Here is a 24,724-nt window from a genome sequence, read left to right on the forward strand (position 1 = left end):
TTCACTGGGCTGGGGCAGCGGGTTGGGATGCAGGAGAGGGTGCGGGCTCTGGGGTGGGTTGGACTGGTGTTTAGATGTTGCTAGTAATTATTAGAACTGGGAGCACTGGCTGTTGGGAGTCTGAAAGGACAGGAAACAGGAAGGAGCGGGGAGGAGTTGAGAAGGCAGAGGGTGCAGCAGCAGCTTGGTAAAGAGGTTTCCAATTTAAAAATAAAGTCCTGTTGAAGTTTGTTCGTACCTTGCCTGGTTGATACAACATTGGGGCTAGAAATGAGGGGTTCGGGGTAAATAAGGGGGCTCCAGGCTGGGGCAGGGGGCTAGGGATGGGGTGTGGAGTGAAGGCTCCGGGAGGGAGTTTGGGTGCAGAGGGGAGTTTCAACCTGGGTTAGGGGGTTGGGCTGCAGGTGGGGGTGTAGGCTCTGGGAGGAAGTTAGAGTGCAGGAGCGGGTTCTGACCTGGGACAGGGGGGTTGGGGTGCGAGCTCTGGCTGGGCAGTGTTTACCTCAGGCAGCTCCTGATTGGCAGTGCAGTGGGGCTAAGATAGGCTCCTGCCTGCCCTGGCTCCACACTGCTCCCTGAAGCAGCTGGTATGTCTGGCTCCAGGCAGAGGCACCATCAGGCAGCTCTGCGTGGTGCACATGACACTACCCATGCCTGCAGGCACCACTCCCGCAGCTCCCATTGTCGATGGTTCCCACTCAAGGGGAGCTGAGGAGGCAGCGCTCGGGGTTGGGGCAGTGCACAGAGCTTCCCTGATTGCCCCTGCCCCTAGGGGCCACAAGGACATGGTGGCTGCTTCCGGTAGCTGTGCAGAGCCAGGGGAGGTAGGAAGTCTGCCTTAGCCCCACTGCACCACCAACCAAACTTTTAACGGCCCGATCAGTGGTGCTGACTGAAGCCGCCAGGTCCCTTTTCAACCAGACATTCTGGTCGAAAACCAGGTGCCTGGCAACCCTAGTCACAGGCTTACAGCAGTGTTGCAAAATATACAACATTGGCCAGCTAAGGAAGACTCTTATTAGACAGAACGCAAAAGCAGAGAGGTAGGAAAGAGAAGAAAGTGGGAAAAAGATTCTTTGGCAGGTGGGAGATGGGGTTTGACACAGTCTCACATCCTGGATGGGGCTGGGATTTAGCCGGAGCCAGTGTAGGTGGAGGTAGTGATATCATCTAGGTTCCTCTCTCTCTGGCTGCTGTGGTCAGGACATCTCTTAGGATCAGAATAATGAAGGCTTAACTTGGTTACAGTAGATCCTAGAGTCCCAGGAAATGGTGAAGCCATGATGGTAAAGCTTGTTGCAGCAGTTGTTGGCGAACAGCTGTTTCTTCTTCTTGATTTCCCCCTCAATGTCTTTTCTTTTAAGACCTCAAAAGACAGTGATGGATGGAATAGCCCTTTGGGTTCATTGATTTCTGGTATCACACTTCTCTTGCTTCTGAGGCAAGATCTTAGCACAGTCTTTGAGTTACATCAGTTGACCTTTTGGGGGGACTAATTCAATCTTTGTCTCCCTTTTGCACTTTTTCCCTTCAACATTTGTTGTAAGTTATTGTAACATTTTATGAACTTTCCCTCACTTTTTACAGTTGCACTCACAATTAAAGTAAATTTATAGGCCCAATTATTACAACAGTAGCTAATCTTTGATTCTCTTCAATTTGTCGTACTAAGAAGTTAGTAAATTTGACATAAAACTGAGTAAGGGGCTGAAAATGTTCAAAAATATGTCTCTCCTCCCCTTACATATTTTGCATGATATTCGAAGATAAACAAATGATTATAGTAAACCGCAGGTAGTATATTTCACAGTCTTCCTGGAGGAAGATCAAAGAGGCTTAATTCAACATACAGTGTGGGAGTTTACTCATCAAAATGCTTCAATATATTCATTTTTCCAATTCAAATGGAGAAAAACATCATTTGCAAACAGGATAGAATTTGGACTTAAATATTTTGAGATAAAAAAGAATAAATAATCCATATTAGATGTAGCTACAAAAATAAGTTAATTGTTTAAAATAATAATAATGATATAAATAGGGTTATACTTTCAATTATAGGTGTCTAAATTTCATGCATAAAACACGTATTTGTGCACAAATCAGATAACTGCATATGGAACTAGTATTTTACCCGGTACAACATACAAATACAATTTCACATTTGTATGTGCTGTTGCAGGGATTGTACAATCACTAAAGCTTTGACCTAGAAAGGTATCATTATTAGAAAAGCCACATTCCCTGCTAAGGAAGGACTGAATCTGTTTTTTTCTATCCACAGGTAGGTAGGTAGGTAATCTGCCTAATTAATTGCAGGTTTGCTGTTTAGTAATCAAAGAAGTTATGTAGAAAAGGCTGCCTGAGATTGAACTAAGTGCTGTCTCATTAGCACTCAGCACAGCTGCTAGCTCATGAACAAAAGAGAAAAGACAGGACATGAGATGAGAAAACTACAGTGAAAAGAAAAAGATATTATTTATAATTGTGCCTTGATGAAGGATAGTGACAAAGAAAGGGACTGCATCTATTCATGACACACTCAGCCAGTGTAGTATGGCTGCATTAGATGGAGGTATTGTGCTCTTAATGCATGTTCCATATCCCAATTAATATTTTTAAAACTCTACTCAGAGAACACTTAAACTTTATTTGTAGCATGCACAGTCAGTACTGCCATCCTTTACATACTACATTGACATTACTGATAAAATGTTGCCTTATCATCCTATGGACTTTTTCTTGTTAATGAATTCATCATCCATTTTACAATGTACGTGGATTCGTCAAGTTACACACATACATTTCAGCTTATATTTCCTAGCTGTTCAACAACCAAAAATATTACACACTACTATTAATAACCCTTGTTCGTAACAGGTTCAGTGCTTGGGGCAAGCTATTTTCTTACACTCCATACAACCATAAGCAACTATTGTTACTTCTCATTTCTTGATAAATTAATGGCAGGATGGGTTGAAATTCGTTGAACATAAGTGGTTTTGTGTTTGTTAGCTTTTTTGCATAAATTATTATTTTAGTAGCACCCACATTTTGCTAGATACTGTCCATATACACACAGTCTGTCCTGAACCTCACAGTCTTGGTCTGGTTTTCTAACAGTTTACTCAGTGGAGAATGGGAAACTGGGACATTCTTGTTGGATCATAAATTATCTCAAATAGTCCCTATGGTTTGTTTGCATCACTGTAGTGAATTGTTTTCATTATTTTTATGAAGCCCTTTTCAGTAAGAACACGAAAAAAAGGGAATTACACTGAAGAATATAAAAACACAGCTAAAGTGTGTGTGAATGCAGCAAACAGAAGGGAAAGTGGAAGAATGCAAACACGTCTGATTTTGAATAGCTTCTGCAAGGGTGTGGAAGGCAGAAGTAGCTTCCTCCTATGTAAGGTTGGCCAGAATTATAGTGAATGTTCCCCCGTAAATCCAAGAACTCCTAGTTGTCAAAGTATGGAAAATATGGGGCCATGATCCTGCCCCTTTTTCTATTCAACCGACCATGAAGAGATGTGTACACTCCATCTCTTTAAGGAACACCACAATGGACAATTTTGGGTGTATCATTAGACTATCTCTGATTCCTTCTGTATTGTAACTAGGGCAGCAAGTGTTTTATCCCTTTACAAGATGTGATTTGTTCAATAGACTGTTATTACTGGCCATTAATTGTATAATTTCTTTTTCAGGTTGGCAGCCAGCAGTTACACTGCACAGTTCTTCAGGGATTGTTCCTATGATAAATAATGCCTCAGTACCTCAGAGCAGCAGCAGTAAAATTGATAACATGTTCCTTTAACTCATGCTTGGTTGATGAACTAGAAGAACTTTCAACTCCTAAAAGGATAGAATTTAGAGTAGTCACTGTGAACTTTTCTGGGTATTCTAATATGAAACTTTCTAATGTATTTCATGTCACACATACAGTATTGATTCATTTTGACAGCACTAATATCCCCATCCTTTTCTTTCATCATTCATAATAAAGATGGGGATTTGATGCTCCCAAAACGAATCAATAGGATACTGTATGTGGATCATATAACACATTGCAAACTTATTCATCATGAAATATGACCATCAATCCATATTACATTATTAATATAAGGAATTTTGAATCAATTACCTCCATTAAACCTGTATAAATCTTCATTTTGAGTGTACATTGCCTGAAACAATTGAATAAGGCAAATTTTGTGATATTCATGACTCTGGAATCAGTAAAGATCAGAATACTAGAGAGAAATGAAATGTGTACCCATTAAACATTATTTATATCCTATGTACCTACTGTATATGTCTCAGTTCCCAAGCAGCCTCTAATAATATCAGAGTTCGATTCACTGTGGTTCTACTGTGTATATATGAGATAATTAAAGAAATTGTTTACTACTTTTTTTAACCAAAAATGGTTTTATTTGATTTGAATAACTTCCTGACTTGTATAGCAGAAATACCTGTGTTTATATGAATAATATTTAGATGTAGAAAATGTCAGGGGACAAACTGTGTATACACAGACTTGCTGTAGCCATGTTGGTCCAGGATATTAGAAAGACAAACTAGGTGACATAATATATTTTACTGGACCAATTTCTGCTGGTGAGACAGAGACGCTTTCAAGCTTCACAGAGTTCTTCAGGTCTGGGAAACCTACTGAGAATGTCAGCTACATACAAGGTGTGCACACACATATATACAAAGAGAAAGACATTTCTTGTTTAAAAAATCTATCTTTGAGTGCTGACTGAACAGTACAACATGGTATTTAGGCACTTTATTTTAAAAGAAGTACTTAGAAATCTCAATTTTGTAAGTTTATTTGCTTGCCCTTCCCCTCCCCTTATTTCCTCATTGCTTGGCATTTCTTCTTCGGCCTTTCCAAGACAGGGCTTGTTTGCACAGGGAAATTGACCAGCAGAGCTATAGGGACACAAGCTATACTAAAGCAAGTCACTTTCCCATACCTAAAGAAGAGTTCTGTGTAGGTTCAAAAGCTTGCCTCTCTCACCAACAGAAGTTGGTCCAATAAATGATATTACTTCACCCACCATGAATCTTTAATATCCTGGGACCAACAGGGCCACACCACCAATGCATACTTTTATTCCAGATACAAGGGCAGTTCTGCGGATCAATTTCTAAATACAAACACACAGCCCAGTCCCCCATCACCATGCTCTGAAAGGAAAGTACTCTTCTGACTGAGCCCAGACTGGGTGCTGCTCTCTGCGCTCAAGCCAAACAAGCGAGCAAATCCCAATCACTCAACCTGAGCCCAGGGCCGCCCAGAGGACTCGGTGGACATGGGGTCTTCAGCGGCAGGCGGCCCCCCCTTCAGCGGTAATTCGGTGGCGGGGAGTGGTCCTTCCGCTCCAAGACCCGCTGCCGAAGTGCCCTGAAGACCCACGGCAGCGCCCCCCGCCGCCAAATTACCGGTGAAGCAGGTACCGCCACCGAAATGCAGTGCTCTTTAGCGGTGGGGGACCCCCACCACAGGTCTTCGGGGCACTTTGGCGGCGGGTCCCAGAGCGGAAGGACCTCCCGCCACTGAAGACGTGGCTGCACTGCAGCGACGGGTCCCGCTTCGGTGGTAATTTGGCGCCGAAGTGGAAGGACCCCCCGCTGCCGAAGACCCAGAATGGAAGAAGCTCCGGGGCCCCTGGAGTGAGTGAAGGACCCCGCTCCAAGGGCCCCAAAAAACTCTAGTGGTGGCCCCTGCGGGGCCCAGGCCTGAGACAAATTGCCCCACTCGCCCTCACCCCCGGGCTGCCGTGCCTGAGCCAAGGCTTTTTCTAGACTAGGGGAAAAAGTGGTTTGTTTAAATGGGCTAGGTAAGGCTTGTCTACACTCGAAAGGTAATTCGGATTATGGTGGAGTGTGAATTTAGCTATTCCTGGATCACTCCAGTTTATTCCATCCTGCACCTGAGAAACCTTCCCCATTACGTGGCATTCCTGTGATAAGTGTCACCCATGGCCGATGGCAGGTCTGTGGCTGGCACCGGGCGGAGGCTCCCACCTGCTGGCATGACTTGCCCCAGGCAGGCTGGAAAGGAGCCGGCCCTGGGCTGAAGGCTGGAGGGCTTAGCGGGGGCAGGTCTTTAACAAGGCTCCTGTCCCGTGCAGCCTCCACGCGCGACCGAAGCCCCGCAAGCCCAGGGCTGGACGAGCGGAGGGGAGAGCCCGTCTCTCCCACTCGGGGGCGGGGGGAGCTGCTTTCCCGGCACTACTGCTTCCCCTCTCTAGAGGGCGCTGTGGGGAGCCGAACGCGATCGTTGACGCGCCGCAGCAGTATGTCCCTGCGCGCCGCCCGTAGCCCGGAGGCTAGGCTGACGTGTGGCTGCGGCGGGGGAGCGATGGCGGCGGCTTGGGAGGAGATCCGGAGACTGGCTGCGGACTTCCAGCGGGCGCAGTTCGCCGAGGCGGCGCAGAGGTGAGGGAACTGGGGTTCCCGCTCCGCCGAGTCCTGACGGCCGAGAGGAGGAGCCCGGCTGCGCGTCCCCTCCCCCGGGACTCGGCCTGCGGAACCCCCGAGCCCAAGCGCTGGGGAGATGGACAGCGCCGAGCACCGCGTGTTTGACGGTTGTGGGGAGGTCCGGTGCCCTGGACTATGTGGAGGGGAAGGAGGAGCACTCCGCCCAGTGGAGGGCGGGGCGGGCAGTGCACACCGCGGCCCGGATCACTACAGGGTTACTGTGGCTGAAATTGGAGTAGAAAATACTTTCCTTGCTCTGTGCCCAGTGCGTCCTGGGCTGTCACTGCAGAGGCAGTCAGTGTTTGTTTGGGTCTGGCAGCTTACGGGAGAAAACCCATTTTTGGAACAAGAAAGCGGTGATGGTAAACCTACAGAAATGGGCAAGTGAAACTGTTAACTCACATTTTAAAGTTGGTGGGGTTTCAAACTGACAGCGAGTTTCTCAGTTCCAGCCTCATATTTATCCACATCAGCGGATCAGCTAAATATTTAATCTTTTGGTAGTGCTTTGTCTGTATCTGTCTTGACAAACAATTGTGATTTGTATAAATGGGGGCAGTCATTTGCTTAATTATTTTAATTAATTTCAAAATCAAACTCCAGAGTAACAAATTACAATCATAGGGCCTCATCCTGCAAAACTGACAAAGAGCTTAACTTTGCTGATTTCAGTGGTTTCATTGAAATATTGACTATTCATGAGAGCAAGGAAATTGACTTCAATGATACTACTCATATGAATAAAGTTAATCTTTTGTAGGAATGTTTGCAGGTACTAAAATCATTTTTTTTAAATGAAAAGAGAATTAGGATTTTGTATGAAATTGACATACTGAAAGTTGTGTGCAGAGAACGGCAAAATAATCTTTGTTTGTAAAATTTGAAAAGCTTCAGTTATTTATCCCAAAATTAGAAATTCTCATTTAAAATGACTTGATTACTCGTTATAACATCCACAGGCTGTCTGAGCGTAACTGCATAGAGATTGTTGCTAAACTGATTGCTGAAAAGCAGCTGGATGTAGTGCATACGCTTGATGGAAAGGAGTATATCACTCCAGCACAGATTAGCAGAGAAATTCAGGATGAGCTTCATGTTTGTGGTGGTAAGAGTTACATTTGTTTTTCTTCACTTCAGATAAATTAATAGCAAGATCATAGAAAATAATTTGGGGATTCAAAGATTGCCTTTGTCCTTCAATAAACTTATTATGACTTAAATTTTCATTTCCTTGTTGCTTCATTTCCGTGTTAGAATTCTTCTACCCGTGTCTCCCTTCCAAACTCCGGCCACTGGCTGGTTGTGAACCAGAATTGTCAATGTTACCTTATTTTGTAGTATCAAGAATATAGGACAAGGATGTTACAATGTGCAAAAAGAAATCTTTTAGTCCCCTTAATATTTTGCTAATATTATTGTGTGTGTGTGTCTATAAATAATATATATAATTTAAAAGCTAAAATATGTGCTTTAATATTTTTGGGCATTAATATTGTTCATACCTTGTATGTATAGTAAATTAAAATAGATTTTTATAAATTCAGTAAATGTAGCACTCTGTGTAATGATTGTTAATGACTCCATCGCTGTCAGATTAAAAGTGTGAGTAAGACTGAAAAAATTCATTGTACTTTTATAGGCACTTAGAGCCCGATCTTGTAGTACAAAATAAGTATTTGCACGTGTATGTGTGTGGTTTGGTTTTGTACTAAACATTATTACTTTATGGTCAGAAATTATCTAAACATGACTAATATATTTAGACAGTTTTCAAAGACAAGTTAAAGAAGGTTGTTGAATCAAGCAAATCACTCAACTAACCAACCATTTTCCTCTGTGAAGGAATAAATGTGTGTACAGTTATCAGAAAAGTGGATCTAAAACATTCCATGATGAGGTTTGACTTCTCAAATACTCACTTCACAAATAGATTATTTTTGAAAGGTGTATATCTGTTAGAAAACTTACAACAATATAAATATCAATTTAAAATCAATATAATTACACCAATGAAAACCTCTAATATAGATGCATTACAACCATGGGAATTGTAATTTAAACCAATTTAAGAACATCTGTATTGGAAGTTTGCACTGGTATAACTAGATTTGATGTTAAATTGACTTAGTTTCATCGGTGCAAATTTTCTAAAATAGATGAGGCCTGAGAACGAGGCCTGCAGCCTTGACTCAGAATCTGAATATCATATTTGTTTCTGCCTCTTACAACATCACTAGCAATAAAAATGTCTCAATCAGTTTTGTCGATGTAGAAAGTAGAATAATATCCAGCCTGTTCTTCCATGTCTATATATCACATCACAGAGTGAACAGTAGAAAAAGCTTTGCTGTTTTAGTATGGTTTAGATGCACAAGGAGCATATACGGCTTAAATTACCGATTTGTCTATAGCAAATGGGTAGTTTAGCCTACAGATTTCTACCAACATAACTCTGTCAGTCAGAGGTGTGAAGAGGCATCATCCCTGCCCAACAGCTGTGTCAACATAAGCCCCTAATGCAGATGCAGTTATACCAGTAAAACTACAGTTTTAAACAGTACAGCTTGTTTTTACCTGTGTGTAGTGATTTTATTATTCTAATACAAAGCTCTGTGTTCCCAGTATAGCTGTCCACCCTAGGTGCTCTTTGCTGATATAGTATACTGTATTGGATAAACATTCCTACTATAGACATGGCCTAAATTAGAATGTGGAGAAAGCATATGTTACCTCTAGTTAATCTAAAGTCTTTCCATTTTGTGTGAAGTTCATATCATCATATGGTTTGGAAAATAAGTTAATACACTTGCCACATTCATGCACCATAGTTGATTTTTCCTAAGATTACCTTAATGTGTGCTGCATCAGTGTGTTAGCTTGGCAAAAGTTAAAAGTTGTTACCACTTGATAGCAGTTTTCTGGCACATGTGGAAAGGATTGGTGGTTTCAGTTCCATCTCTAGTAGACTGGTGTTCCTCTTCTAGTAGTGTCCCTATGGGTGCTCCACTTTAGGTGCACTTGAATCCCTTGCGCCTTTGACTAGAGATTTCTTCAGCAGTGTCCTTTTGGCCTGTGCATACATGTTATTCAGCCTTGTGCTCCATCTCGTTGCTATATGGCACTGTGTGGGCTAACCATTTTCAGTCCGTTCTCAACTTTCATGGCTTACGATGAAGCCTTAGCTAGTTGTTCATGTTGAGTTTTGGCCATAGGTGCTGGAACTAGGGGTGCTTGAAGTGCTGCCGCACCCTCTGGCTTGAAGTGGTTTCCACTATATGCAGGGTTTACAGTTTGATTCTGACATTTGAAGAGTTGAGTTTTTTACCCACGAAAGCTTATGCCCAAATAAATCTGTTAGTCTTTAAGGTGCCACTGGGCTCCTTGTTGTTGTTTTTGTGGCTACAGACTAACACGGCTACCCTCTGATAGTTTGATTCAATGGCTCTCAGCAGCCTTATACAAATTGTTCCAGCATCTCAGGTTTTGGCTCAGCTGTGTTCTCTTAGCTTTTGTACTTAGTGTATTAAAGTAATTAGTTAGTTTTATTTTAAAAAAAGGTTTATATATATTATATAATTTTTTATATATAGCTTTTAGATCATTCCCCCACCCCGAGGATGTTTTGCTCTTTCCAAGGGTATGCTTGGTTCTCCCGGATTCAAGCGTTGCCTGTCATGCTGGGAGGAAATTCCAGTGAGTGATGGACACTCCCGCTGCATCCATTGCCTTAGGGAATCTCATATTTCCCAAAAGTGCAACTTCTGTAGGGCATTAAAATCTAGAGCCAGAAAGAACAGGGAGATAAACTTTGACTCCTTAAGATGGCAAACTTGCTGCATCTGGGCTCTGATCCAGTTCAAGAGCTCTTCGCCCTTCTCCCCCTTGCATGCACCAGTCTCCGAGAAAATCAGCTGCCTCTTCTGTCTCTGAACCACACTCCTCAAGGGCATCTAAGACGAAGACCCAAGATTCCTCTCAAGTCTTCAAGTGACCATGCTCCAAGTTCTCCAGGTAGGGAACCTACATCAAAGAAATCAGATACCTCAGCTCCCTCGGATCCAATCGGTCTCAGACATGGTATCCCTGAGGCTGCTGATTTCTCAAGTACCGAGAGCTCTGCTAAGTGAAGAACCCCTAAAAACTGAGAAACTTTTGATACTAACAGGAGACTGCAGCAACAAGAAGAGCTCTGCCATGGTACTGGAAAAGATTGGTTGGGCTCTGTCTGGATTCTGCCCAGAGCGTTTGATACTCACATTACCTTCACTACTGTTACTTCAGCTCAAGCCCTGGACACGATACCAACAATGCTGTCAGTACTGTAAGATATCTGGTTTCTCCAAGACCTCAGAGCATTCAAGACTCCTGATTCACCATTGCTCAATGCCTATGTCTTTTTGGCACCAAGAACTTCCAGATCTCCAGACACCTGCCCGTACTGATGGTGATACCTCAAACTCCTTCTGCTCTCTCACTATTACCAAGTGACTTAGAGGAGAAGGATTCTAAGGAAGATTTTGCCTCAACCTCCCAAATATCTGTTCAAGGCTCTCCACTCCACCCCTATGGGAGCCTTTTCCTAAGGGGCCTGACAGATGTCCACAGCTACCATCCCACCTATGGATTCCACCACCCATGAATATGTGCCATCCTCTTGGCCATACTAGAACCCGTGGGTGGCTTATTGCCACCAATTGTCTGGGGCCTAAAGTTCAGCTGTTCATAGAGAGAGACAACCCTCTTTATCCTCCTCTTCCAGGAGACCGGAGACTCAGGAAGAGACCTTTGAGGAACAGGAGCCCAGGGCTGATCATGAGGTTTCTCCAGCTGCGAACATCTTTCTTCATCCCAGGATGAAGCTGTCGTGCCACCTCCACCATCCCTGGCTGGTGATTTTAAGCAGTTTCAGGATCTCATCAAGGGGACTGTGGATTCTTTACAAATAAGTCTTGGGGAGATTGAAGCAGTAGTGCTCAACCAGTGATACGTGTACCCCTAGGGGTACGCAGAGGTCTTCCAGGGGGTACATCTACTCATTTAGAGATTTGCCTAATTTTACAAGAGGCTGCATAAAAAGCACGAGCAAAATCAGTGCAAACTAAAATTTCATACAGAGAATGACTTGTTTATTCTACTCTGTATACTGTACGCTGGAATGTAAGTACAATATTTATATTCCAATTGATTTATAATTATATGGTAAAAATGAGAAAGTAAGCAATTTTCCAGTAATTGTGTGTTGTGATACTTTTTGTATTTTTGTCTGGATTTGTGAGCAAGTATTTTTTTTTTAAATAAGGTGAAACTTGGGGGCACACAAGACAAATCAGACTCCTCAGAGTAGTCTGGAAAGGTTGAGAGTCACAGCATTGAAGAACCACATCAGAAGCTGCTTGACATCCTCCATATAGCCTCTTCTGCCCGCATTGCCCTGCCCATCAACAAGGCACTCCTGGATCCTGCAAAGGTCACCTGGCATACTCTGGCCTCAATTTCTCACACGTGCAAAAGGGCAACCAAAAAATATTTCCCTCTAAGTTAGGGATCGGCACCCTTTGGCATACGGCCTGCCAGGATAAGCACTCCGGCGGGCCTGGCTGGTTTATTTATCTGCTGCGTCTGCAGATTCAGCTGATCGTGGCTCCTACTAGCCTTATTTTGCCGCTCCAGGCCAATGAGGGCTGCAGGAAGGGGCGGCCAGCACATCTCTCAGCCCGCACTGCTTCCCGTAGCCCCCATTGGCCTGGAGCGGCAAACCACAGCCAGTGGGAACTGCAATCAGACAAACCTGCGGACGTAGCGGGTAAACAAACCGGCCCAACCCACCAGGGTGCTTACCCTGGCAGGCCATGTGACAAAGGTTGCCGATCCCTGCTCTAAGGAGTCATAATTTTTATTTTCTCACCCATCTCTTAATTCCTTGGTGGTAGGCAGAACTACACTAAATCTACACTCTATGATAAAAATCATAAGCATCAAAATCTGATTCTTCAACTACTTTACAGTTTAGAATCGTCAACTCCCTGGCCTTGCTGGCGAAGTACAACTACACAAATTATACCAAGCTAAACTCCTTTATTGACCATCTGCTGACAGAACACAGAGAGCAGTTCCAGTCAATTATTGCAGAAAGCCAACTCCTCACAGGATATCTCTGCAGGCTTCTCTTAACGCTGCCAGTACTGCTACTTATTCTATTTCTACAGCAATAGTTATGAAGAGGGCCTGGCTTCTCAAAGCAGGTCCAGAATATGATAGAAGACCTTCCTTTTGATGGCACTAAGTTGTTTGCTGGCAATACAGATAAATCCCTGCAATTGTGAAAAGTTTGCAGAGCCACTTTACAATCTCTGGGGAGCTACACACATGCTCTGAAGAGAAAATTTAATAGGTCCCCGAAAGCACAGAGATTCCCATCCTGTGCAGTTTCTGAGTTAGCAGAGGACATACAAACCTCACCACAAGAGGCAGAGGTTTCAGCGGAGGAAACTACCCGTCTCCCAGCCTTCAACTTCACAGCCGTCCTCTTCAAAAGATCAATTCTGAGGGATGGTTGAGGTCCTGAGCTGCTATCCTTTCTTACCAGCTGTAATGCTTCACATGCCTGCCTCTATTTGGTAACTGCCTTCACCATATCTACGAGCAATTGGGTTTTAGAGATCATTTACACAGGGTACTCTATCCACTTCAATTCTCTTCTGCTCACCAACCCTCCTTTCCTCTTCAGGGACTCCTCACACGAGAACCTTCTATGGCAGGAAATAGACTCTCTTCTACACCTGTGTACTATAGAATCAGGTTCCACACAGCTCAGAGGGAAGGGGTTTTATTCCAGGTATTTTTGGATGTCCGATTAAAAAAACAAAATGATGGTTGGAGACCAATCCTAGATTTGAGACTACTCAACACGTGTGAAGGCACAAGAATTGAGAATGGTGACACTTGCAGTTATGATGCTATCACTCCTATCGTAGTATGTAAAGGCACAACTTGGACTTCTAGCCATACATTTGCTATAATAATTCATGACACTGCTTCTGATACCATGTATGGCTCAACTGTACTTTCCTCTATACTGAACTGGACTCTGAAGTTCCCTCTTCCTTAAAAGGGAACTAACTGCTTGGTAGTCAGCTAGAGTGGAACATTCATCGGGACACTACTCAAAGAAGAAGAAATGGCCATTCACCCTGTGCAGTAACTGGTTCTTTGAGGTGTGTGTTCCCATGTGTTTTCCACTAACCGCTCTCCTTACCTTCTGTCATGGGCCTTCATGGAGGTTAGCCTGCGGAATGCTATATAGCAACAGCGTGGGGCATGAGGCTGAGTAACACACAAGTGCAGGCCGAATGGACATTGCTATGAGCAATCTCCTATCAAAAGCGCAAGGAGTGCAAGTGCGCCTAAAGTGGAACGCTCATAGGGGGACAGTACACATCTTGAAGAACCACAGTTACTGCACAGGATGAGTACCAATTTCTTCTTGTTTTGTTGGCATCATAACTTGACAGTTTCTGCACAGAGGTAAAGGGGAAAGTCTCAACAATTCTTCTACCTTTAGAGAGACTGTGTTAACGTTGTCTTTAGGCACAAAGGGTAGGGTGTCATGGGGAATGTTGCACTGTGGCTGCCATTGTGTGGATTTTTTCCTCTGATTAAACAGATTTCAGCTTAAAATACTGTCAGATACACTCCTTGTGATCACTGAAAAAATAAAATAACGTTCATGCTTGATTGGCTGTGCTGCACTATAAACCTGTTCAAAGCTATTTTATGTACTAAATACTTAAATTATATTTGTATTTTTTCAAAGGTCGAATAAACATTGTTGACTTACAACAGGTAATTTTTTGTTATAAAAAAATGCATATACTTTTTGTTTCTATGTTTCTCCATTTATACTGCATTAGTCAGTCTCCAAGTAAGTTACTGTGCTGATAGTGAAGTGCTGTATAGCAGCAATTGCAAAATTGATGACACTTCTCACTAACTTTGACTACTTTGTCCATTTGTGTACCACTTCACAAATGTTGTTGTATTCATGCTTACTCTGAGATAAATATTACTGTACTCTGTAGTACTGTGACACTCTTTAAAATTGCCCCTAAGAAAAGAAGCTTTCTTGATGATTTGAATATCTCTGCTTTCTTAAATTGAGAAGTACAAGTGGATAAGACATGTCTGCCTTTGTTTAAAATTTAGAGCTATAAGGTCATACAGTGAAATATAATAAATTTTTCATGTCCCTCTTGGTCCTCTCTTCCCTCATTAAGCTCTTGTTTCCACTAACCTCTATCCCCCAGGAATCTTCTGTGACTAATTTTTCCTTCTGTCTGGAGCAAAATTGCTTGAAATCAGAGAACTTTCTATAAGACAATGAGTGTTTCTGTTCAGAGCTTTACAAAAATTTTAATTTTCTTGGACCCTTTAACCTAGTCATAATTGCAAGAGATTTTTTTAAAAGCACAAACTCTTCTGTTCCAAGCCCCAGACTTACTTGCACATAAATATGATAGAGCAAATTAAAAGAAGATATCCTTTTCAAAGTATAGCATCTTAATATCTGAAAATTAATGTGAATTTAAGGGACTGACGGATTTGTTTTTTTCCAGATAATAAATGTAGACCTGGTGCATATTGAAAGCCGAGCTAATGACATTGTTAAATCAGACAGAACTATTCAGCTGGTGCTGGGACAGTTTATAAATGAGTGAGTATCTTCAGGAGAAATGTATACAGTGGTCCAGAGATACAACTTTAGATGTTATAGGTGCAGTATAACTATAGTCTTCTATTATTCATTATGCTTCAGAGCTTATTCTTGGGGCAGAGAATAGACTTTTGTGGACCAGAACCAGTGACGTGCTGAGCACCCTCATCTCCCATAAAAATCCACATTCAGGTCCGTTTGAGAGGAAAAAATGTGTGTGTTTTTTATGAGGGGGTTGTGAAGTTAATTCTTACTGTTCCATGTAAGGAAATAAAGGAACGGGTTGCAGACTAGTGGGTTGGTTAGCAGAATTTTAAAAATACAACCTTTTCCCTGTAATAGTTGTGCTGAGCAAGATGAGTTCCCCCAACCCATCTATTTCTATTTTACAGGAAGTTCCAGTGTATTTATGCATACGCTGGAGAAATGTTTACTCAGAACAAATACATTAATAATGAGGCAGGATAACTATATGAAAAAGATGAAAGTTAAATTGGGAATGTCACACTAATGTCTTTTCTTCCTGGTTTTACATAAGGAGTTACCTGGACCAATTAGCAGAAGAAATAAACGATAAACTACAGGAAACTGGTCAGGTGACAATATCTGAACTCTGCAAGGCATACGACCTTCCAGGAGACTTCTTGATACAGGTTATTGCATGTTATCTACCCTTTCGTACAGAAACATTGAATTCTGATTTGAAGAAATATTTCCCTCTCATAGCAACTTTATTATCCAGGCGACAAAGATGATAGTTATATGAAGTCTTGGGTAGTGTACTAAGCACGTCAGTATTAAATCTGTCAGGTTTGCATTTTAGCAGCTATGAACTGATTTTAGGTTAAAATTTGCCAGTACAGAATTCCAGTATCTGAACTGAGCTAGGTTTTCTCTGAGCCATTGTGATCCTTTAGGAAAGAAGAATGAACATACTTTAAGAGTGTGATCAAAGTGTTTGAAAAACTGCCTTTGGGTGAAAGACTTAAGGGGCTCAGTCTAGTTAGCTTATCAAAGCGAAGATTCAGGGCTGAACTTGATCACAATCTATAAGTACCTACCTGGGGAACAGAAATTTGATAATAGAAGTGCTCTTCAATCTAGAGGAGAAAAGTACAACAGTATCCATTGGCTGGAAGTTGAAACTAGACAAATTTAGACTATATATTAAGATCCACATTTTTAACTGTACGAGTAATTCAGCGTTGGAACAACTTACCAAGGGTTGTGCAGTAGATCCTCTATCACTGGAAATTTTTAAATTAAGAATGAATGTTTTTCCAACACAGGCCATAGAAATTCGCTTTCAATGAGAAAAGCTCTTTCTCAACGTCCTCATTGAAAGGGAAGTCCTATGGCCTGTGTTATGCAGGTAGTCAAACTAGATGATCACAATGGTCGCTTCTGGCTTTACTCATCTTCTAAACATATTGTCCAGAATATATACACATACAGTTTATTTTTTTTTTGTCCCAGATAATCTGAATGTTTTAAGTTACTAATTTGAACACCAGTTCCAATCTCTTTTTTTCTTTTGTCTGGGTTTTTTTTATTTTATTTTTAATTTCTTGCTGTTAACTTCTACTCTGACATCTCGGAAGAGTGGGTCAGGGACTTCCTTTGTCACAGACACAAAGGATTTAACATGAATGTTGCAGCCCCAGAAATCCAAGACCAGATGTGTTCGTTCTTCATTCACCTGTAAAGATTGTAATATGTGTGGAAGAGTGAATAGTCATTAAATAATTCTGGTCATTGTATGTATTATTAAGAATGCTACTTTAACCTGGCACTTGCAGTTGGGTCAAAATAACACGACCTCACACACACAATCTCTGTGTTTTTTATAGTACCTTCTCAATACTCTTCAGTAATAATTACTATTTAAAATGCATTCTTATTTCTCAGTACATTGATTATTTAGACAAATTAACTTTCTAATCTACAGTTTAAATAGATTTTCTTCTTTCCTGTGTAACTGTAAACTGTCCTCCCAGCATTTATCATAACTTCTGTTCACAGGCATTGTCCCCCCGTCTGGGTAGGATTATCCGTGGCCAAATAGATCAGGACAACAAAGGAGTGATTTTTACAAAGGCATTTGTAGCCCGGCATCGGGCACGCATTCGTGGTCTATTCAGTGCCATTACTAGGTAAGCCCTAAAACAAATATCTATATGTAGAAATGTGTTTTACAGCATTATTTATGCATCTGATTTATTTTTAATGAACAAAAAAAGAAAATAAAGGCATATGTAGGAGACCTTTTCAATTACAATTCATTTTACACAGAGAGAGAGAATTTTGCGTACCTTTTTGGAGCAACATGTAATGTGAGCCCAGTCCTCTGCTGATGTACAAAAGTACTTGAGCAGGAGGAAAGGCTTATTCCTAGAAAAGGGAAAACTAGTTAGCTAAAATGAGCTACATTACGATGGGAAAATATTTTGAAAAAACTGGCTAAAACTGGTCATGAATTCACTGTGAATTCTTAATTTTCTGGAAAGGGTCCCCCTCATTGACATAATTATAGATTGATACCCAACAACCACACTTCATTTTTCAGAAATTTATGTATCAGTTCAAAGCCATCTTAATGTTCTATCAGGAACTTAGTTAGCAGAAGTTTGTGTGTGTGTGTGTATATATATTTACAGTGGTAGTTCTAATACAGTTTTAAACCAGTATGAATTTATAAATTTCATAAATTAAATAACCCAGCAGTAACAGTCTGGCTAATACACTTGATCAGTTTTGCAGAAAACACCTTTCTTGAGGGAAAAGTCCAGAGGTGCTTGTCTTGTTTGTAGATTCTACTTCAATTTGAGAGTCTCCAGGCCTGTTTCATATTTATTCTTTTTATTCCTTATAGGCCTACTCCTGTAACTAACTTGATCACTCGGTATGGATTTCAGGAACAACTGCTTTACTGTGAGTTTCTTTCAGATTTTGTTTCATGTATTTAGATTCTTTATTGTTGAAATTAATCATTTCAAATAAACCTTTTAGTATTTAGTATTGTTTTTGCAATAAATAGCAATAGTTCTGCTTTCCAGTTTAATAAGTAATAGACTTCTTGTGCTGTCCACAGCTCAAAGAAATGTCTCTATATCGACAGCAATGAAATCTCATTGATGGAGTACCTCTAAGGAAGTGGAATGATGCAAGAAGTGCAATATTCATTTTTGTCTTCTATTTCATTATGTGCTCTCAGCTACATATCAATGGAGCACACAAAAGGGACAGATTTCACATAGCTGAATGACTTTAATGGAACAGGATTTTTATTTATTGACTTTATTTTGCGATAGCTGAGGCAGAGCTTTTGTTATGCTCACAACTAGAGGTCTTAATAAGCAGGGAGATAAATCACACTTTTGTTTTTGTTTTTTTCTTTTATTTAAAAAAGAGCCTCACAAAATTACAATCCAGGAAGATTTCTTTTTGTAGTCTTTGATTTGTTCTCACCTCAACTATTGCAACTCTTGGACTATGCAGCTCTCATGTCTCCTCTGTTCTATACAAAATGCTCCCTCAAAGATCATCTGTCTTGTCTGTGGACTGACCGCATCCTGCCATCTTCATTTGTGGGCTTCTCATCTCTTCTCATATAAAAGTTAATCTCTTTTTCTTTGCCTTCAGGGCCTCACATGACTTGTTCTGTTAATGTTCCTGTCTTCCCTTTCTTCTTTCATTCTACATGGCTAACTGCCCCTTTAGGCTCTCCCACTTACATCTGAGCCTAATTCCCTTATGCCTACAATCCTCTCGCTGACCCTGACCCCAGGATTCCTCCAACCTCTTTCCTTAAAACCAAACAAGCCAAATAACATTAGCCCAGCCACAACAGAAAATGAGCAGCTCTAACTCTAGTGATATCTAGTGATACACACTAAATATACTAAAAAAAATGTGTGTGGGCGGGGTTGTTTATAAATAGCATTAGAAAGGCATGAGCTTAACTTCATTTAGTTATTCTACTTGTTCATTGCCTTCCATTTCCTTTTAATTTGAATGCTGTCTTTTTAGGCCCCAGTTCTTCACTGAGAACCTGTAGGCCCAGAGCTTGACCTGTGTAGTTCCCTTTGCAGGTTTGAAGCAGGGACTTTCAGTTAGGAAAATATATGCAGTGGTTAACTTTTCTGTCTCCAACAACATATACCTTTTAATTATTGAAATTGTCATTTTTTCTTATAAACGAATTAAGCTGCCCCCTGCTCATCTTTAGTGACTGTCCAGATGGAAGTTAAAGTTCTAGTGCCAAATTCTGCTCAAAATAACACCGATGTAAATCCAGAATACCTCCATTGATTGTAATGACATTACTCCAGATTTATTACAGAGCAGAATTTGGCCCCCAATTTCCAGCCCTCAGAAAGTCTAGGGCATTAATATTCTCTCTCTCTCTCTCTCTCTCAATAAAATAGGTTTTAATATTTAAAGCTATCTCTGAGCTATTGTGAAGCTCAAAATAACTGCCAGGTCCAGCTGCATAGTACAGTATTTAATACATTGGTGTGTTCAGTGCATTGGGGAATCATAATTATGAAAAGCATCATGCAAAGCCATAATCTATTTCAATTCTCTCAGAATTGTCTTCTCTGCTGTAAAATCTTTTGTTGTAGACCAGTTGGAACCCAAAAATATTTAGGGCCTCACTTCTAGAATTGGCTACCTAGACTGAATTTAAAACATTTGTGGTACATTTCAGGCAGTTTACACATTTTCTCCTCAAGCATCTAACTACATCCTACAAGATAACTATCCAAGATAATTCAGGATTAAATTTCTGTAAATTTCTGTACCCAAGTACTGCAAGTGTCTTTAAACATTAGTTGATTGCATTTCCCATATGATGTGCAAACCATTATAGATGTCCTAAAAGACCTTCTCCAGTTCACTTCAAGTCAATCTATTTGGCATATTGTCTAGTTCCACAAGTACACCAAACTCCGTGAGAGATTTGCACTGCATAATAGATGGCCCCAAGGACAAATTCTTAAAACAGCTTGTTCTCCTCTAATTCTTAGCATACAGAGCTCCTTTTCCACACTCATCTACATTGGCACTTGACATTGGGGGGGAGGGATAGCTCAGTGGTTTGAGCATTGGCCTGCTAAACCCAGGGTTGTGAGTTCTATCCTTGAGGGGGGCCACTTTAGGGATCTGTGGTAAAAATCTGTCTGGGGATTGGACTAGATGACCTGCCAAGGTCCCTTCCAACCCTGATAGTCTATGAAATCTATATATGATGTCCAGGAACACATTGTCCAGCTATACAGAGTTAAACAGGAAAATCTGTTAAACCTTATGTTGCAATAATATTTGTGTCCAATGCAATTTCATTATGTACTTAAAATTGATTTCAGCAATTGCTAATGTAACACTTAGCCGTTATTATGCAAGACTTTTTAGCCACTAAAGTTTGAATTTTAGTTGTGACAGCCTCCTGCAGATCAACACTCAGGCTAACCAAGTTTGTTGATGCTTCTCTCTTTGTTCAGTGAACAGCTTTTGTTCTTCATGTTTTTCCAATGTTTCTTTCTATACTCCGTTTCTTGGCTTATTTTCATGAATTTCAGAGTGTTTTATTCACTTTTAAAATTTACAAGAAATTATCAAAGTAAAAGCTTTTTCTTTAATTTTGTCGATTTTTCTGAATATAATTTCAGTTTCACAAATTTTTGAGTACTTGAAAACATTTTCCAAATTAGTATAACTATAGGCCGTATCAAAGTCTCTTAATATATAATATGGTTAGGGCTATCGATTAATCTCAGTTAACTCACGCGATTACTCCCAAAAAATTAGTCACCATTTTAATTGCACTGTTAAACAATAGACTACCAATTGAAATTTATTAAATATTTTGGGTGTTTTTCTACTTTTTCAAATATATCTTGTATTCTGTGTTGTAATTGAAATCAAAGTGTATATTTTGATAACAGATATTTGCACTGTAAAAATAATAAACAAAAGAAATAGTATTTTTCAGTTCACCTCATACAAGTGCTGTAGTGCAATCTCTATCATGAAAGTGCAATTTACAAATGTAGGTTTTTTTGTTACATAACTGCGCTCAAAAATAAAACAATGTAAAACTTCAGAGCTTACAAGTCCACTCAGTCCTGCTTCTTGTTCTGCCAATCACCAAAACAAACAAGTTTGTTTACATTTACAGGAGATACTGCTGCTCTCTTCTCTCTTTCTGGTTACATAAATAAGAACAGGCATTTGTCTGGTACTTTTGTAGCTGGCATTGCAAGGTATTTACTTGCCAGATATGCGAAACATTCATATGCCCCTTTATGCTTCGGCCACCATTCCAGAGGACATGCTCCATTAAAAAAAAATGTATTAAATTTGGGACGGAACTCCTTGGGGAGAATTGTATGTCTCCTGTTCTGTTTTCCTTCTTCTGCCATATATTTCATGTTAAGCACGTCTCAGATGATGACCCAGCATGTTGTTCATTTTAAGAACACTTTCACTGCAGATTTGACAAAACGCAAAAAAGTACCAATGTGAGATTTCTAAAGATAGCTACAGCCAGGGCTGGCGCTTCCATGAGGCGAACTAGGCAATCGCCTAGGGCGCCAGGATTTTCGGGGGCGGCATTTTGCTGGAGCGGGGCAGCAGGTGCTCCAGTGGACTGCCGCAGTCGTGCCTGCGGACGGTCCGCTGGTCCCGCGCGGCTCCGGTGGACCTCCCGCCAGGCATGGCTGCGGCAAGCTCCAATGGAGCCGCGGACCAACGGACCCTCCGCAGAAATGGCTGCGGCAGCGTCCACCAGAGCCGCCGGAGCGGCACGCGGGGTGCAAAAATGGCCGTGCGCCTAGGGCGTGAGAAACTCTAGGCGCCTGTCCTGGCTACAGCACTCAACCCAAGGTTTAGAATCTGATGGGGCCTTCCAAATCTCAGCGGGATGAGATAGGGAGCATGCTTTCAGAAGTCTTAAAGAGCAACACTCCGATGCGGAAACTACATAACCCAACCACCAAAAAAGAAAATCAACCTTCTGCTGAGGGCATCTGATTCAGATGATGAAAATGAACATGCATTGGTCCTCACTGCTTTGGATGGTTATGCAAGAGAACCCGTTGTGAGCATGATGACGCATGTCCTGTGGAATGGAAGTTGGAGAGCATGAAGGGACATATGAACCTTTAGTGCAGGGTATGTAATTTGCTTGTGGCACCGGCTCAACAATGCCGTGAGAGAGCCTGTTCTCACTTTCAGTGACAGTGTAAACAAGCATAGGGCAGTATTATCTCCTGAAAAAGTAAGAAACTTCTTGTCTGAGAGATTGGCTGAAGAAGAGTAGACTGAGTGGATTGCAAGGTCTAAAATTTTAACATTGTTTGATTTTTGAATGCCATTTTTTTGTACTAATTGTATATTTGTAAATTTTGCTTTCATGATAAAGAGATTGCACTACAGTACTTGTATTAGGTGAATTGAAAAATGCTATTTATTTTGTTTTTTACAGCACTGTACGCTTTGTATCTGTGTTGTAACTGAAATCAATTTATATTAAAATGTAGAAAAACAATCAAAAAAATTAAATAAATGGTATTCTATTAATATTTAACATTGTGATTAATTGATATTATTTTTTGTGTTATTAATCACAGTTATTTTGTTAATAGCTTGACAGCCCTAAATGACTATATATCATAATTAATTTTACTAATTTATCCATTTATAATGCATGGATAATTTGTTTAATTTATGTTATATAAGCGCAGAAATCCCATCTGTTTAACTAGTTTATGCACCTGTATGAGACTACAGAGGTTTTGGAGCGTGAGCTTTCGTGGGTGAATACCCACTTCGTCAGACGCAGGTAGTGGAAATTTCCAGGGGCAGGTATATATATGCTAGCAAGCAAGCTGCTTTCACAGATCCAGACTAACACGGCTACCCCTCTGATACTTTATTTATATAGAGTACCTGTAAAATATAAACTTTAAAAGTTTGATGTTTTTAAATGTCCTGGCTTCTTTCATTAAAAATCCTTTAGAAATTTCTTTCATGTTTTTAAGTCTGGTGAATAAGTTGTATAAACAAGCTATTAACTAATTCCCCATTTAATAATTATTCCAGCAGATACTGAAATTTTAAATCAAGAAAATAAACATCTTTGATCCTATAATATTGCCATGCCGTTGTTCACCTGAAGATGACATCAGGCTATTTATAATAAGGAATGTTTATATTTTTAAATGTAATATAGTTTCAGTTAAGGAAGTAATAAATTTACAAAGCTTAAAAAAAAATCAGTTCTCTCACTTCTGAGCACTATAGCCCTAATTGAAAGCCCATTTCAGTCAATGGAAAAACTCTCATTAACATCAGTGGTCTTTGGATAAGACCTTATGGGACATAAACTGGGGGGAGGGATAGCTCAGTGGTTTGAGCATTGGCCTGCTAAACCCAGGGTTAGTCCTTGAGGGGGCTACTTAGGGATCTGTGGTAAAATCAGTACTTGGTCCTGCTAGTGAAGGCAGGGGGCTGGACTCAATGACCTTTCAGGGTCCCTTCCAGTTCTATGAGATAGGCATATTAAATTATTTTCACTTTTATTTAAAACTGTATTTTAAATATTTCATTATTTTTGTTGTTCTAGCATCTAAAGCAGGGGCAGGCAAACTTTTTGGCCTGAGGGCCGCATTGGGTTTCATAAATTGTTTGGAAGACTGGTTAGGGGAGGGGGTTGTGTCCCAGCCCCCACCTCCTATCTCCCCCCCCCGACTCCTGCCCCATCATACATCCCTCTCCCACGACTGCCCCCGGACCCCTACCGCCCCAACCACCCCTTCTCCCTGTCCCTAACTGCCCCCGGAACCACTGCCCCTATTGCCCCCCGCTGCCCCATCTACCCCCCACCACTTCTTGACTGCCCCCCTGGGAATCCTGCCCCCATTCAACTCCGTGTTCCCCCACGACCACTATTCACTACCCCAAACTCCTCTGCCCTCTATCCAACCTGCCCGCCTCCCCCTGCTGCGTACCCCCTTACCGTACTAACTGGAGCACTGGTGGCTGGTGACACTACAGCTGGACCACTCCGCCGCCACTACCACACAGCTCAAAGCACCAGGTCAGGCCTGGCTCTTCAGCTGCGCTGCCCCAGGAACTCACAGCCCCGCCTCCCAGAGCATTGTGCCGGCAGCAGAGCGAGCGAGCTGAGGTTGCAGGAGAGGGGTAATAGCAGGGGAGGGACTGGGGGCTAGCCTCCCGGGCCAGGAGCTCAGAAGCCAGGCAGGATGGTACTGCTGCCTGGATGTGGCCCACGGGCTGTAGTTTGCCCACCTCTGATCTAAAGGGTCCAAACAAGATGAAGGCTCTTTTGTGCTGTAAAATCTCTTATAAAGGGGCAATCCTTGTCCTGTAGGAATCTTATAATGTAAGAAATATACCTCTACCCCCATATAATGCAGTTCTCGGGAGACAAAGACTCTCACTGTGTTATACGTGAGACCGCGTTATATCAAAATTGCTTTGGCCCCCTGT

The 24,724-nt window shown here is 41.4% G+C and overlaps 1 protein-coding gene across 1 annotated transcript in view; it reads left to right on the forward strand.

The window, feature by feature from the left end:
* Window positions 1-6,341: 6,341 nt before the first annotated feature.
* The window catches only part of UFL1 (UFM1 specific ligase 1), a 43,873-nt gene continuing 25,490 nt past the window's right edge, over window positions 6,342-24,724 (forward strand). The window contains exons 1-7 of the mRNA XM_032774062.2: window positions 6,342-6,456; window positions 7,458-7,603; window positions 14,312-14,340; window positions 15,111-15,208; window positions 15,747-15,861; window positions 17,231-17,361; window positions 18,081-18,139. Coding sequence (XP_032629953.1) covers window positions 6,380-6,456; window positions 7,458-7,603; window positions 14,312-14,340; window positions 15,111-15,208; window positions 15,747-15,861; window positions 17,231-17,361; window positions 18,081-18,139 — 655 coding nt within the window. The 5' untranslated portion in view covers window positions 6,342-6,379. The remainder of the gene's footprint in view (window positions 6,457-7,457; window positions 7,604-14,311; window positions 14,341-15,110; window positions 15,209-15,746; window positions 15,862-17,230; window positions 17,362-18,080; window positions 18,140-24,724) is intronic.

The sequence above is a fragment of the Chelonoidis abingdonii genome, chromosome 3, assembly GCF_003597395.2.
Source record: "Chelonoidis abingdonii isolate Lonesome George chromosome 3, CheloAbing_2.0, whole genome shotgun sequence".
NCBI lineage: Eukaryota > Metazoa > Chordata > Testudines > Testudinidae > Chelonoidis > Chelonoidis abingdonii.